Raw genomic sequence first — 16,352 nt, forward strand, 5'->3', positions numbered from 1 at the left:
ATGTGCATTTCTCTAATAATTAGTGATGTCCAGTCTCCTGGAATAGACCATAATGGAAGCTAATATAAGAAAGGGAATGCCGACCGATCTGTCTGTCTCTCATCTATAGATATATGAAGGACTGGGTCACTTTGCTGTACAGCAGAAATTGGCACAACGTTATAAATCAACTATACCCTCATACAAAATTAAGAAAAAGAGAGAGCCTTCTGGGCAGTGACTGAGGGTGTATGCTTGTTGGCCGTGGAACCAGGATTCCAGAGAGAGCAGAGGGCCCAGGAAGGAAGCTTGGGGTGGGCCTGGGGGGGAAGCAGCATGGAGCAGTGTAGGGACGAGTGGACAGAGTCCAGAGGCACTTGATTTGGGGAAGTGACAAAAGGCAGAGATGTGAGTCCTGGTTGGTTCCCACCAGAGATTTAGGAAAATGACTTGTCTGTGTTGATACAGTTAGAGAAATGGAAACCCGAAGCCAAGTGACATTTGCCATTTGTGGACAGTCAGTTCTCTGTGACCTTTGCTTAGAGCATCAAATAGAATATTAATGACACCTTGCTTCTGTTCTTCGGAAAAGCTCAGGCACAAGCGAGAGAAGGTTGTGAGAATCAGAGATGACAGATACCATGAGAAAGAATGTCACCATGCCGGGAACCCAAACACAGGAACATCAACATCAAGGGATTTCCTGTTTTTGTCTGAATAATTGGTAATTCTTTTTCTTTCTTTTTTTAGAAAATGCAGTACGTGAGGTTGAGAACGTGGGAAGAAAAGACAACTAGCTGCTAGTGGAAGTGAAAGTGAAGACAAACCTTCTGGACACCAATGGGCATGAAAAGCTGTAGATTTTATATAGGTCTGATTCAACGATCTCATTTCTGGGATTTATTTTAAGGAAATAAATATAAATATTCACAGAGATGGAATTACAAGGATTTTAAAAGCAGCATTGTTTAGAGCAGCAAAAAATGGAGAAATGCAAATGATCAACAATAGGATGATACTCGAATAAATGACAGTTTTTCTATAATGCTATGCAACCATTGCCAATACTGACGACAAAATGTATTTAATCATGTGATAGATGCTAACAAAACATGAAGAGTTTTGTATATCAATAATGCTATTTGTATAAATATACACCAGACTAAAGGCAATGTTAACAGCAGTGACTGTAGTTGATGGGGTTACAGGTCATTTTAGCTTTTCTCTTTTGCATTATATATGTTTTTTTTTTTCTTCTGTCTTCAGATTTCTAGTCTGAATGTACATTACTTTAAGGAAAAAAAAATCCCATAAATGATCAAACACAATGTTTGCAAACTGCCTGGTGTATACCACGTGCTTGATTGTTGATGACTGAGCAGGTGATGGCCACGTTTCATCCTACTTCCCTCTGCTCCTCCGACCTGACCTGGCGCTTCAGGCAGGCCCAATTGCTTTGCATATTTTGTGATCTTGCTCAGAGTCTGTGGTTTTGCAAACACTCTTGCTATTGCCTAGAATGTTCTCCTTGCCAATGCCTGGCCCTCAACCTCCCTTGCTCTATGAGCCCGAGCTCAAGCATTCCCTCCCCTAGCTGTCCAGGAGCTAGTAAGTCCCCTCTTACCCCTGGCTCTAATCATTAAGGAGGAAACCCACATTTGGAAGTGACTGGTCTTTGGACAAGCACGAGCTGAGCATAGGATCCAAGACACCTGTCCCCTCTTCTCCTCCCGCTTCTCACCTTGACAGAGAGGAATGGCCTCGCTCCACAGGTAGTAGCCCTGGGGGTGCCGGGTACAGATGGCCATGCTGTGTCCCACCAAGCGGTAGCCCGCGTTGCAGCCAAAGTGGATGGAGCCTCCGGGCTGGGTGGTGGTCTGGCCCAGGAGGTAGCCATGGAGCGGAGCCCTGGGCAGGCTGCAGTAGGAAGCTGGACAACAAGATGAGGGTCAGGCGACCACGCGCAGTGGGAAGACAGACGTGGTCCTTCTCCCAGGCCCCCTCCCCTTGCTTCTCCCAGCCTTGCCCTATCGTCATCACCACCAGGTCCGCTGCGAGTCAGGAAAGTCTGAGCAGTTGATACTGAAAAACATCCAATCCGTTTAGGAAAAGCCAAAGAAAAGAAAAGAGAAGAGAAGGGAAGAGAAGGCAAGGAGAGCAAAGGAAAGGAAAAAGAGAAAAGACAAGAAAAAACAGCTCCGGGTAGCACCGGGTCCCCTTTGCATCTGGGGCAGCACTAGTTGTGCAGAAAAGTTCAGGCTCTCGAATCCTGCCAGATCCCAAAGAGACTCAGAAAATAGAACCGGGAGTTTCCATTGTGGCTCCACAGGTTATGAACCCGACATGTAATAATGAGGAAGCGGGTTCAATCCCTGGCTTTGCTCAGTGGGTTAAGGATCTGGCATTGCCATGAGCTGTGGCACAGGTCGCAGACATGGCTTGGATCTGGTGTGGCTCTGGCTCTGGCTGTGGTGTAGGCTGGCAGGTGCAGATCTGATTTGACCCCTAGCCTGGGAACTTCTATATGCTGCAGGCGTGGCCCTAAAAAAGGCAAAAAAAAAAAAAAAAAAAGACAGACAGGCAGACAGACAGAAAGAAAATAGAACCCAGAGGGGTTGGTTGCAGAAGGGTGTGACCACATGGCCAAAGTCTCTGGAGTGAGGGCTACACTAACGTTCCATTTCTGACTTTTCCGCAGGTCTGTGATTTGGGACAAATCACGGAGGCCCTTCCAGCTCCACTTCCCTTACCTGCATGTTGGGACTGGCAATGCCTCCCTTTTAGGTTTGGGACAGGTGAAATGGCACGGTGTCTGTTAGGCCCCACCCCAGCGCAGGGTACTGAGTGTTCGGGAAATGGCCCCTGTCCTGCTTTCTGTTGTGTAGGGGGAGGGGGAGAGGGAGCTGCAGCAATCCAGGACATGAAATCCACAGTCCCAGTGCCCATTAACGTATGGCTGCAACTTCTTTCCTTCATTGATTCCACAGATCCCGAGTGTCTGTTATATGCCAGATGCTGCTGTAAGTGCTGGGAATACAAGAGTGAGGAGGACCGACAAATCCCCAGCCTCAGAGAACTTGCAACGAAAGCCTCTCCCAGGGTCCTTGGGGAAAGTTCCGTGAGGCTGAGAAAGAAGGGTGACCAAAGGAGCACAGCAAGCCAGCCGTTTACCTGCTCTAAGAGTCTCTGGCCAGGTCTCCTAGGTGGGCCTGGGATAAGGTCGAATAAGGATGCCAGGGCCCTTCCTGCCTCCTCCCCACAGCGTGGTCCTCCTGTGACCACATCCCTCTGCTGGTGAGACTGAGACTTGTGGTGGCTGAGGGGGAGGGGAAGGGAGTGGGATGGATGGAGAGTTGGGGGTTGGTAGATGCAAACTATTACACTTAGAATGGATGAGCCATGAGGTCCTGCTGTCTAGCACAGGGAACAATGTCCAATCTCTTGGGACAGGACCTGATGGAAGACAGTATGAGAAAAAGAAAGTATATGTATGTATGGCTGGGTCACGTTGCTGTACAGCAGGAATTGCCACGACACTGTAAATCAACTGTACTCTAATAAAAAGGCAGAAACAAAAAAATACCCTCCTTCCAAGTCAGACACGCGTCCGTGCTCCTGCTTTGCCGTCTGGGGCATCTATAAATCTATTTCAGTTAAGAACAAGAATCTCGGTTATAAAGTAGAGGCACAATCATAGATGCGTGTGCAAATTATATAACTCTACTGTATTTCCATGAAGGACTCATTGTTTCACCATGTAATTAATTCACTTCCTACATGGCCTATGTATTGTAATTATAATGGCTCATTACTCACAAACGTGATTAATCTTTAAAAACATCAAGGGAAGGGGAACGCCTTCATGGTTTCTATTTTTTTATTTTTATTTTTTGTCTTTTTGTCTATTTAGGGCTTTACCTGAGGCATATGGAGGTTCCCAGGCTAGGGCTCCAATCGGAGCTGTAGCCGCCTGCCTACACCACAGCCATAGCCATGCGGGATCTGAGCCACGTCTGTGAGCTACACCTCAGCTCACAGCAACGCCGGATCCTTAACTAGCTGAGCGAGGCCAGGGATTGAACCTGCATCCTCATGGATACTAGTCAGGTTCATTAACCCCTGAGCCATGATGGGAACTCCCTTTAAGGGTTTTTAGTTCAGAGTTTAGCGACCAGCCTAGGGAAATGCTATTAAATTGCTTTATTTCTTTTTTTGTGTGTGAATAGCTGCCAGAAACCCAGCCTGAATCTCCCTGACAGCTTAAGGTTTCTTTTTCATCATGAGGAAATTGAGGATTGTGGAGACTGAGTGACTTGTTTGTCTGCTGGTGACAGAGCTGATCACCGACCCTGGCGGGGGTGGGGGCGTGAAGCCACCCTCCCTCTTGGGCGTGTGAGGGGAAGAAATTTGGGGTCCACTTTGGAGAGGAAATGGACTCTGAGATAGTAAAGATCCTCCACCCTCCAGGCTCCCCTCGGCTCCCACTGGTTGACTCCACCGCTAAGCTAAGATGCAAGAGTTTCTTAAGACGTCAGTGACCCGCCAAGTGTGGGCTGGTCTTCCAAGTCAGCAGAAGAGATGGACCGTGACAAGCGGCAACGTGGGCTATGATGTGACATCCCTTCCAACCAATATTCTTTAAAAACCTGTCCAACATTTGTTTGGAATGCAGGCCCAACGCACCCCGGAGAAAGAGTGCTGAAGGGGGACTGGGACTTGGTGGAACTCGCCATGGTCTTAAGTAACTTATTTCTGCCTCCAAGTTCAGCTAGCAGTTCATCAAACCCACTGTCCTGCAAAGGGGGCAGCAAGCAGCTTTTCAAGTTTCCTTTTTGATGGCAGACAGTAATCCCCATGAAGGGAGTTCAGATAACTTTGATTTTCTCCATCTCATGACATTTCCAAGGTTATTTCTGTTGCACCTTATAGATTTCGGGCTGGTCAGCTGTTTGGCTGGCTGGGCCCTTGATCTGACTCTGCCTACGAGACAGGGTTCGCAAAACAGAAGGGAGGCTCCCATCCTTTGCTTCCTGTCTCATATTTGTCAGTTGGAGACCTACATCTTCGTGTTTTTCAGTTAAGGACTTTTACTAGCATTTCAACAGTGTTAGGGACAGGACCACCTATAGGCATTATCGGGTCAAATATAAACTTAACCAGAAGCCACAGGCTGACAGCATCAGCAGAAAGAGGGAAGAGGCTAAAAGTGGGGAGAGGTATAGAAAAAGGGAGGTGGGAAAATGTCAAGGTCACTGTGACAGAGACTTAGAGGCGGAGAAAGGCTGCCAGTCCCCAGGCCCTGTGGAAGGGCTCTGTCATGGACAAGGATAAGATCCATAGCTTACTGGGGTGTTTTGAGTGAGAAATTTAAGGGGCTTTGGGGCTGTGGCCCTTCTCAAGAGTCCTATTGTTTGACTCACCTGAGTAGCGAATCTTAAAGCCCTTCCGATTGTAGGCGTGGTCGGAGGACCAGCGCAGGTACACAGAGTTGCCGGAGCTGGTGACAATCAGGGGAGCCGAGTAATTTCCACTGAGGGCTTTCAGCAGAGGACTCTGTCCTGAGGGGCCTGGGGGGAGAGGGCGGACACAAGATCACAGACTCACAAGATCACAGCTGGTGACCCAGCTCTCGGATGGGATGACTTTAATGGAACCTCCTTCTGGTTCCCCTCCTCAGATGAAGACGTGCAGATTCAGAGGTAACTCAGCACAATCAGTGGTCCCCGGCTCCTCTCTCAGCATCCACAAGCCTCACCCTAGGTGCTCTTTCCTCCTGAGCCCTAACGCAGGTTTCCAAAAAGTCCTTGCCAACGCAGAGCCGTTGGCAGGTGAGATGAAGTCTATTTGTCACCCTGGGACTGGCCCAAGGTCAAGCATCTAGTTAATGGAGGCACTGATGTTCAACCTGGGAGCTTTTTCTACCTCAGCATCCTACTCCCCTGCTAAAACCAGCTCAGCGCCTTCCACAGAGAAAAAGTATTTATAAATCAGTGTACTCCAGTAAAGCTAGAGGAAAGCATCATGTCTCAATGTTGTAAGTAACACGACTCCCCAGTGCTCCTTTCCAAGGCCTCCCTCTTCTTTTTTTCCAACCTTAAAGGCCTGGAAGTGCAACCTGAGGAGACCGATTCAAGGGAGGCAGAGCATCAAGTGGGATAATCCAAAGCACAGCATTTGTTACCTGAGTGATGGTTCTCACATGCGGCTGAGACAGCTCTTGGGGGCTTGGCAAAAGTCATGGACCACATTAAACAAAGGAGAGCCATCAGAGCTGCTGAGACAAACTATGAAGGAAGGGGTCAAAAGGCTTGGAGAAATGGCATGGTGAGACAGGACCACTGTATTAGACCAGATCACCCGCTCACTGACCACGTCCTTCGGGAGGATCTGGAAGACACTCTGGTTCCTGGGGCAATAAAGGATGCACTGGTGATGGGTGAGGACCAATATCACCAGCCACTTGAGTAATGGCTGTCCTCTGTAGGCGGAAACTGATGGGAGGGGATGCCGGCACAGAGCCAGGCTTCCTCATATTGATGGGGGAGAAGAGGAGCCTAAATACAAGGCCCAGACAGAAGCACTGAACAGTCAGAAGCCAGCTTGGCATAACTACTTAAACGGACAGCAAGGTTGGCATGGCAGCCAGAAGGGCCTAAACCATAGGTTCTATGGAGATGGCTCACAGAACATGATTTTCCTAAGGGCCAGACAGATGGCCAGCCCCAGAAATATGAACAAAATGCATCATGAATACATACCAAAAAGGGCATGGAAGTTCCAATTCCTTGAATAATTTGGACACTTAAGCCAGGTTTCACTTCTGACTCCAGAACACCTTAGCTGAAGGAATGGCTGGGTCCTTATGAAAAAGGACCCTGCAAAATAACACCAATTGTATATGGTAGTGATTCCCCAAGTCCTTATCCCCAGAGACCTACCACTATTAACTCAGGTAACTGAATCCTGGAAAAAAGGGAATGTCCAGTTATTTGGAAGACGTCTGTATACAGAGTGTGTGAATAAATGCTGATACCTGGGATCCAAGGCACTATCGTGGCTCCTTTGTAACAACAGGGGGGTATGAAGTGGGGAGTTGGTAGGAAATGGGGTCTTGTCCTAGGTTCAGCTCACAGCCCAAACTTAACCAAGAAGTAGCCTCAACTGCAGAAGCTGTGCCAGATGTAGCCTCTTCATTAGAGCAGATTCTTATAGCTCTGGTTGTATGAAATGTAGTTATTGATCCAGCAATGCATGCTTTTCTATCCCCACCAGAAAGAAGGATCATAAGCAATTTGCATTTACATGAGACAGATAACAGTATACATCCATGGTTTTGTCCCAGAGCTATGTTAATTCTCCTGCTCTGTCATCATGTAGTCAGAAGGGATGTGGACCATCTGGACATCCTGCAGAATACAGCATATTGATTTACTGTATTGATGACTTTGTATTAATTGGATATGATGTGCTGGAAGGGACCATTAGCGTAGAAGCCTTTGCAAGACACGAGTGCTCCAGAGGGTAAGAGAGAAAGAAGTACTACAAAGAGTCAGGTGAATTTTTTAGGGTTCTGTGGTCTGGAGCAGGTTGGGTTATTTATTCCACATTAAAAAGCAGGTTATTGCACCTTTTCCCTCCCACCACCAAGAAGGAAGCACAGCGTTTGGTAGACCTCTTTGGGTTTTGCAGGCAGCATAGGCTTCACTTGGGAAAACCGCTATGACCCATTTATTGGTTGACATTCAAGGTATACTAGCCTTGAGCGGTGGCTACATTTGAGAAAGGGTGATTTAAGAAGTTGTGCTCTCACAGCTCCAGGCTGTAATACAAGCCATCCTACTGTTTAGGTCATAACAACTCATCAGCTTCCATGGTGCTGGGGTTTCTGTGGTAGAGAAAGACATTGTATGGAGCATCTGGAAAGTTCAAATTGGGAGGTTGCATCATAGACCCCTGGGGTTTCGAAGCAAGTTTGGGCTACCTGGGGCAGGGGGCTATTTGATTTACTTACCATCAAAGATCTCGAACTCATCATACTGCTTCTCACTGAGAAAGTACTCCACTGTGAGGGAGATGTTATAATCGGGCTCCACTCTCACCAGCCAAGAGCAGGTCTGGAACTGGGGGTAGCTTCCAGGGTAGCTCTGACTCAGGATCACACCCGTGGAGTCTGTCAGAAGCTCATTCGTTGGGCAGTGCACTTGGGGAAAGAAAAAGAAATACCAGGTACATAGGATGGAGATGGAAGTAGTGCCAACACATTTTGCTTTTCCCTGGTACAAAAGACAACCACTGGAAAACCAGCCAGTATTTGGGCACATTCAAACAAGATGCCAACATTCAGCATGGTACTGCTCTTTGGTGTGGGCTGATCTCAGATTCTGTGTCAGTGTTGCCATATGGATAAGGCTCAAGCTTGGCCAGTTGGTTAGAATCACTTCTTAGCTCAGATACGGGCTTTGGAGCAGGTGGGGATAATGTGTAAAGACAATAGTAAGGTATCTTCAAATCCAAGAGTTAAATGGGTTTGATTTGTACAAAGGGAGCATAGGACAGAGGTAAAGACTTTGAGCCAAACACACCTGGATTTAGAGTCCACCTCTGTCACTAACTACCTGTGTGGTCTTGAACAAATTATTTCTTTTCTGTGCATGGCTTCTCCATCTCCAACCCAGAAAGACCACATCTACCTTATAGGGCTGTTATATTATACAAAGTATTATATACTTATATATTATGTTATATAATTATATATTAAGATTATATATTATAGTATTGTAATAAGAAATATATGTAAAGTATACAACACAGTGCCTCCTAAATTGTAAAGATGATAATGATAATTACACCAGGAACAGAAAGGAACAGAACAGCTTGGCTGCAACCTGATTAGTAGCACTAAGATGTCTAGAAAGAGGAGTTCTTGCTGTGGTGCAATGGGATCAACAGTGTCTCTGCAGCAGTGGGGCCATGGGTGTGATCCCTGACCTCGTGCAGAGGGTTAAGGATCCAGTGTTGCTGCAGCTGTGGCACAGGTTGCAGCTCCCTCTCGGATTTGATCCCTGACCCAGGAAGTCCATATGTCACAGGATGGCCAAAAAAGAAAAAAAAAACAAAACAGAAAGATATGTAGAAAGATATTGAAGATGATGCAAATAACTGGAAAGATAATCCATGTTCATGGGTTGGAAGAATTAATGTTACTAAAGTGTCAATACTACCTAAAGCAATATATAGGTTCAATGCCATCCTTATCAAAATGCTGATGGCATTTTTCATAGAACTAGAACAAATAAGTCTAAAATTCTAAAATTTTGGAAACACGAAAGACCCCAAATAGCCAAAGAAATCCTGGGAAAGAATAAAGCTGGAAGTTTCATGTCCCCTGAATTCAAACTATATTACAAAGCCATAGTAATCAGAGCAATATGCTACTGGCACAAAAACTGACACACTGATCAACGGAACAGAATAGAGAGTCCTGAAATAAATCCACACACTTGTGGTCAATTAATCTATGACAAAGGAGTCAACAATATACAATGGGGAAAAGACAGTTTCTTCAAAAGTGGTACTGGTAAAGCTGGACAGCTACATGTAAAAGAATCAAACTAGACCATTTTCTCATATCATACACAAAAAAACTCAAAACAGATTAAAGACCTAAATGTAGGTAGTATACTCCTTGAAATCAGTCTTAGCAGTATTTTTTTTCACTCTGTCTCCTCAGGCAAGGGAAACAAAAGCAAAAATAAACAAATGGGACCACATCAAACTAAAAAGATTTTGAACAGCAAAGAAATCATGAACAAAATGAAAAGGCAGCCTACTGAATGGGAGAAGATATTTGCAAATGATATGTCTGATTTATTATCCAAACTCATATAACTCAATATAAGACCCACCCCAAACAATCTGACTAGAAAATAGGCAGACCACTTGAATAGACATTTTTCCAAAGAAGACATACAGATGGACAGCAGGCATGTGAAAAGATGCTCAACATTACTAATTATTAGAGAAATACAAATCAAAACCACGAGGTATCACCTCACACCTGTCAGGATGGCAATCATCAAAAAGACAAAAAATAGCAAGAATTGGCAAAGATGTTTACTGTTGGTGGGGATGTAAACTGGTGTGACCACTGTGGAAAAATGTATATGCATCCCAAGGTTCACTGCAGCATTATTTACCTTAGCCCAGATAGAGAGGCAACCTAAGTGTCCATTGACAGATGATGGACAAAGAAGATGTGGTAATATATACACAATGGGATATCACTCAGCCATAAAAAAGAATGAAAGCTTACCCTTTGCAACAGCATGGATGGACCTGGAGGGTATTATGCTAAGAGAAATAAGTCAGACAGATAAAAACCTGTATCACATTATTTCACTTATGTGTGAAATCTGAAAAACTAAATAGACAAACAAATATAACAGACTCGCAGAGAACAAGCTCATGGTTGTCAGAGAGGAGGGGGTAGGGGTGGGCAAAATAGCTGAAGGGGATTGAGAGGTACAAACCAACAGTTACAAAATAAATAAGCTACAGGTACGTTCTGTACAGTACAGGGAAGGTAGTCAAGAATATTGTAATAATTGCATGGGTCATAATCTATAAAAATATCAAGCCACAATGTTGTATACCTGAAACGAAAGAAAAAATTGTAAATCAACTATACTTCAACTTAAAAAGGATAGCTAAAGAAAAACAGGTCACCCTAAGGAAGATGGTCAGAGTGGTATTTAGAAAAGGAAGAACTGGTAGAACAAGATTGGATTTTATAAGAGGAACAGAAAAGCACACGTATTCCAGGAGGAAACCAGCCTGGCTTTTGAAATGTTCCAGATTTCACCAACCTGATGACCTGTGCAGGTGACTAAGGCTTTCTGCCTTAAATTCTATTTTGTCTGGTATTACTTTTGATACACTAGATTTTAGAGGTTAGTAGTTACTACCTATTTTTTAAAACATAGTGTTTCACTCCAGGGATGAGTGACACTTTTCTAGTTACGATCCTAGAGAGGCAAATAAAGATCTGCAATTCTAAGTCTATGGAAAGCCTCTAACTAGACTTTTAAAATTTAACTAATCTGAAAGCCTCTGTCCCTTAATTAGTAGTTTGATTTGATTACATTTATTATGGCTGCACATATATTTGCACTTAGTTCTGCTACCCCATTTTTACCATGATTTAAATTTTTTCTCCTTAACGTTTCTATCAAATTTTCTTTATTCTCTTTATTTTTGGTTATAGATTTAGAACTTACACATACTATGGCTATACATAATTTAAGAAAACCACGCATAAATTTAAGCATTACATTTAAATGTATATATTTTTAACCATGCTCATGATTAAGCAGTATTTATGATTTTCCTCAGTAGGAAAGGGGTCCTCAGCTTATTTTTTTCTCTTTTCTTTGTTTTCCTTTTCCAGGAAGCTTCCCCCTGCACCATATGGAAGTCCACAGGCCAGGGATCGAATCCAAGCTGGAGCTGTGACCTATACCACAGCTGCAGCAACACCACATCCTTAACCCACTGAGCCACAGTGGGAACTCCTTTTCTAAATAGCTTCTTCAATGTCATTTATTTGTCCTGTTGTCTTCAGAGATTTATTTTCTACACTAAATATTGTTTAGATTTACTACCATAGTTTACTGGTTTCTTAACTCATTGTTAACCTTTTCATCTGAATCATTCTACCTGTATTCACCTTTTTCTTGCTGAATGTGGTGGATATTTTCAGAGTTTACCATTTGCAGAATTTCTCTTATTTCCTGAGCATATAAAAAACTTAACTTTCCACCCATTTACCTATTTCTGGCCAATTATATGTAAGCAGAATAAGGTGTATCATTTTGGGGCTGAGGAAGTGAAAAGCCTACATGTGAATGTTCATTCTCTCTCTCTTCCTCTGCTGCAACAAAGATTGAGGAGGAGGCCTAGTTTTCAGATGGCAGCACAAGATTCAAGCAGCCTAAATCATTGAGTTATTAGCTCTATAGAGGTACCTGGACTATAGAAACTTTTGCCTAAAGAAGAAATAAACTTTTGTTGTGTCAAGCCACTGAGATGTGGGGATTGCTTGTTATTGCAGCATATGCCTATCCTAGCCTGACTAATGCACTGAAATTAATCCTTTATGAGACTGATGCACTGCTGGCTGTGCTAAGAGGGCAGACTGAAGTGAATCCTTTAATTACGCTTATAGTAAGGCAGTAACTTTACTTAGTCCTTGTGTGCCTGAAGATTTCATTATTTCATTCTCAGTCTTAACTGATAATTTGACTGGGTTTAGAATCTCAGTTGACATTATTTTTCCTTTTGCATTTTATCTTTTGGTAGGTATTATTGTTGATGCAACAATGCTATGAATCTGGAGTTCCTGTTGTGGCTCAGTGGTTAACAAACCTGACTAGTATCCATGAGGACGCAGGTTTGATCCCTGGCCTTGCTCAGTGGGTTAAAGATCTGGTGTTGCTGTGAGCTGTGGTATAGGTCACAGACATGGCTCAGATCCCACTTTGCTGTGGCTGAGGCACAGGCTGGCAGCTACACTCTGATTGGATCCCTAGCCTGGGAACCTCCATATGCCCTGGGTATGGGCTAAAAAGACAAAAAAAAAAAAAAAAAAGCTATGAATCTGATTTATCTTTCTCTGTGATGGCTTTAAAATTTTCTCTTTATCCTTGATGTTTTATAATTACACTGTGATGTTTTCAGGTTTGAATTTCACCAAATTTTCTATGTTGCCATAGCAAGAGGTATGCTTTTGAGATAATTGAGGAATGCTTGATCCTTGGCATAGGGGACTAGAACGTCATTGGACAAGACATTAGCTGAGGCAGAAGAGAGAAGAATAAGCCAGAAGGTAGAAGAAAGTTGTACATTGAAGAGGTTATGAATGGAAAAACATCCTATACTCATGGACTGGAAGGTTTAATATTTTAGGGTAGCATTGTGATCCAGACCGATCTATGGATTCAGCTCAATCTTTATAAAAAAATACCAGCTGGATTCTTTGCAGATATTGACAAGTTGATCCTAAAATTCATATGGAAATTCAACAGATCTAGAATATGCAAAATAGTTGTGAACAAGAACAAAGCTGGGGGACTCAAATGTCCTGATTTCAAAACATACAAACAATAGTAATGAAAATAGTGTATTGGCATAAAGATAGGCTTACAGATCAAGAGAATAGAACTGAGGATCAAGAAATAAACACCCAATAAATAAATAAATAAAACCTAAAACTTCACAGTTGTTTAGGCTCATATCATCAGAGAACATTCTACCTAGTTCTGGATGTCCTAAAATTTGTAAACTGGCCCAATAGTCTTCAAATCCCAGATTGAGTTTGTTTTCCATCTAATAATGGCATTGTAGATATAAAGGGATGGATTTGGTGAACTGTTAGGGAAAATAAAATAGGAATAAAATCCCCTCCCACAAAAAAAAGAAGAAATAAACACCCCAATTTATGGTCGATTGGTCCCTACAGGGTACCAAAACAATCCAATGGGGTGGGGGGCGGGTAGAATAGTCTCTCCAATAGGTAGCACCAGGACAACTGGATAGCCACATGCAAAATAATGAAGTTGGACCCCTACCTCACATTGATATAAAAATTAACTCAAAATAGATAAATACATAAATGTAAGAGCTAAAACTATAAACCCTTGGAAGAAAATATAGATGTAAATCTTCTCAACCTTGGATTAGGCAATAGTTTCTTTTGGATACGACACCAAAAGCACAAGAAACCAAAGGCAAAATATATAAATTGGACATCATCAAAATTAAAAACTTTTGTGCTTCTAAGACCATCATCAAGAAAGTGAAAAGACGACCCACAAAATAGGAACATTTCTGAAAAACTACATATCTGATGAAGGACTTGTATCTAAAATATACATAAAAAACTCCCACAACTCAATACTTGAACAGACTAAAGAAGGGAAAAGGATCCAAATAGATATTTCTTCATACAAATAAACAGAAAGCATATGAAAAATGCTCAACATCATTAGCCATCAGGAATAGACAAGTCAAAACAATGAGATACCCATTACGCTCACTAGGATGGCTATAATTAAAAAGACAGCAATAATAGGATGTGGAAAAATTGAAACCCTTGTACACTGCTGGTGGGAATGAAAAATGGTTTAGCCACTGTGGAGAACACTCTGGCAGTTCCTGCAAAGGTTAAAACATAGAGTTACCATATGACCCAGCAATTCCACTCCTAGATGCATACCTAAGATAAATGAAAACATATGTCTGACCCAATAACTTGTACACGAATGTTCACAGCAGCATTATTCATAATAGCTAGAAGTGGAACCAACTCAAATGTGCATCAACTGATGAGTGGGTAAACAGAATGTAGTATGTGTATAATGGAATATTATTTGGCAATAAAAAAGAATGACTTACTGATCATGCTACCACGTGGATGAACCTATAAAACATTATGCTAAGTGAACAAAGTCAGTCACAAAAGGCCACATGTCATGGAATTCCATTTATATGAAATACCCAGAATAGGCAAATTCATAGAGACAGAAACTAGTCTGGTGATTGTCTAGAACTGAAGGTGCTGAAAAGAAATGGGTAATGGGTATAGGATTTCTTTCTGGGGTGATTAAAATGTTCTAAAATTAATTGTGATAATGGATTCAAAACTCTGAAATTCCAAAAACCATTGATGTATACACTTTAAGTAGATGCATTGCAATGGTATATGAATTATATCCCGATAAAGCTATGATTACAAAAAAGTCTAGAAGGGTCAACCTTGGCAAGCCAAGTATGACACCAAGTCCCAGAGGAAAACATGAGGCTGAGACTGGGGAGTAAAGCCAGGAAGACTAGGGCCATGTAGACACAGAAACAGCCAGAGATGATGAGAAATTAGGGCTGGAGCTATTCAAGGAGGTTCTGGAGCAGATGAAGGCTACAGTTCACTCTTATTAGGGGCTGGTCATTTGGCGTGTGGGTGGATCCTCTCAACTGAAATACATTCTGCATTTCTCAATGTATCAGCAACTTAATTCTGGGGCTTGTGGCTGCTCTCTTCCTCACTAATAATCCATATTACAGACCCCCGCCCCGCCCCCCCCCCCCACACTCTTGCTTTCCTAGAGATGGAGGAGAAGCTGACCTGTCTCTCCATATTTGCTACTACGTATTTGTTGGTAGCAACAGCATTAGAAACAGGAGTGGAACTGGTAACAGTAATAACAGCCCACATGGAGCAGTTACTGTGTGTCAGGCATAGTTCCAAAGTGCTTTACATTACTGACCCACTTAATTCTTCATAATAAACCCATGGCATAAGCGTTATCATGATCCCTATTTTATAGATGAGAAAACTAAAGCACAGGACAGTCAGGCATCTTGCCCCAGGTTTGCGACAGGTCAGGGGCTCTGGGAGTGGAAAGTATTGATTTTGGTCTACGTTGGGATAACATGGTGAAGCAAATTCATCTTCCATCAAGGCATCACCTGGAATGAAGACAGTTGTGGTATCTTGGTTGCCTGGTTCAGCACACAGTGTGTGGAACACAACTGCACTCCAGAAAGGCAAGGTTGGTGTGTGAGGACACACCCCTGCCCCGTGATCCGAGGTACCACTACCTCCTTCCAGGGAATGCCAGTTAGAAAAAAGGAAGACAGAAATCAACATGGCCACTCTGGCTAATTCACAGCTCTAGTCCTAGGAGCAGGGCAGGGAATCTACCTAGAGCTCACTCGCTCGCTCACTCACTCACTCACTCACTCACTCAAACATTTACCAAATGACCTTTTATTTCATAGGCAGGGGCTGGGAATATAGAGAGAGGAAAATGGGGGCTGTATTTTGGAGGAACTCCAAGGCATGGCTCAGTGTGATTACCTTCACATATTGGGGGTGGCCCTTCAAACTGCAGGTAAGTTCCAAGTTTGCAGGTCAGGATCTCATTTCCCACTAGGGTAAAGCCAGGGAGGCACCTGTAGCGTACGATGTCACCTGTCAAGGAGAGAACAATACGGGGATTCCCTGGAGAATTCTGGGCAGGGCTGACCAGCCTCTCTCAGTATCTTGAACCCACTTTCTGTCAAGACGATTAGCGGCGGGTTGTGACCTCAACTCCAATCAAATGACCCGGATGACTGCAGCTCCCCTCACCCAGCTCCGCCTTGCTGAGCCTAAGAACATCCCACATTCTGGGAATTTCTTATAGTGTCTTGCATAGACTTATTTCTCAAAAACATCCTGACTTGTATCACATAAGAACACCATTTTCCTAAGCTCCTCTGCCTGCATATGGCTCAAAGGAAGAATGATTGTCTTTTGGGTGAAACTCAGTTGACAG

General features: G+C 43.3%; 1 protein-coding gene across 1 annotated transcript in view; it reads right to left on the minus strand.

Annotated features, from left to right (window-relative positions):
• CSMD2 (CUB and Sushi multiple domains 2) overlaps positions 1-16,352 on the minus strand; it is a 648,967-nt gene that overhangs the window by 73,939 nt on the left and 558,676 nt on the right. The window contains exons 46-49 of the mRNA XM_047793175.1: positions 15,893-16,006; positions 7,991-8,179; positions 5,400-5,546; positions 1,721-1,909 (exon numbers count right to left, since the gene is read on the minus strand). Coding sequence (XP_047649131.1) covers positions 1,721-1,909; positions 5,400-5,546; positions 7,991-8,179; positions 15,893-16,006 — 639 coding nt within the window. The remainder of the gene's footprint in view (positions 1-1,720; positions 1,910-5,399; positions 5,547-7,990; positions 8,180-15,892; positions 16,007-16,352) is intronic.

The sequence above is a fragment of the Phacochoerus africanus genome, chromosome 8, assembly GCF_016906955.1.
Source record: "Phacochoerus africanus isolate WHEZ1 chromosome 8, ROS_Pafr_v1, whole genome shotgun sequence".
In the NCBI taxonomy this organism is placed as follows: domain Eukaryota; kingdom Metazoa; phylum Chordata; class Mammalia; order Artiodactyla; family Suidae; genus Phacochoerus; species Phacochoerus africanus.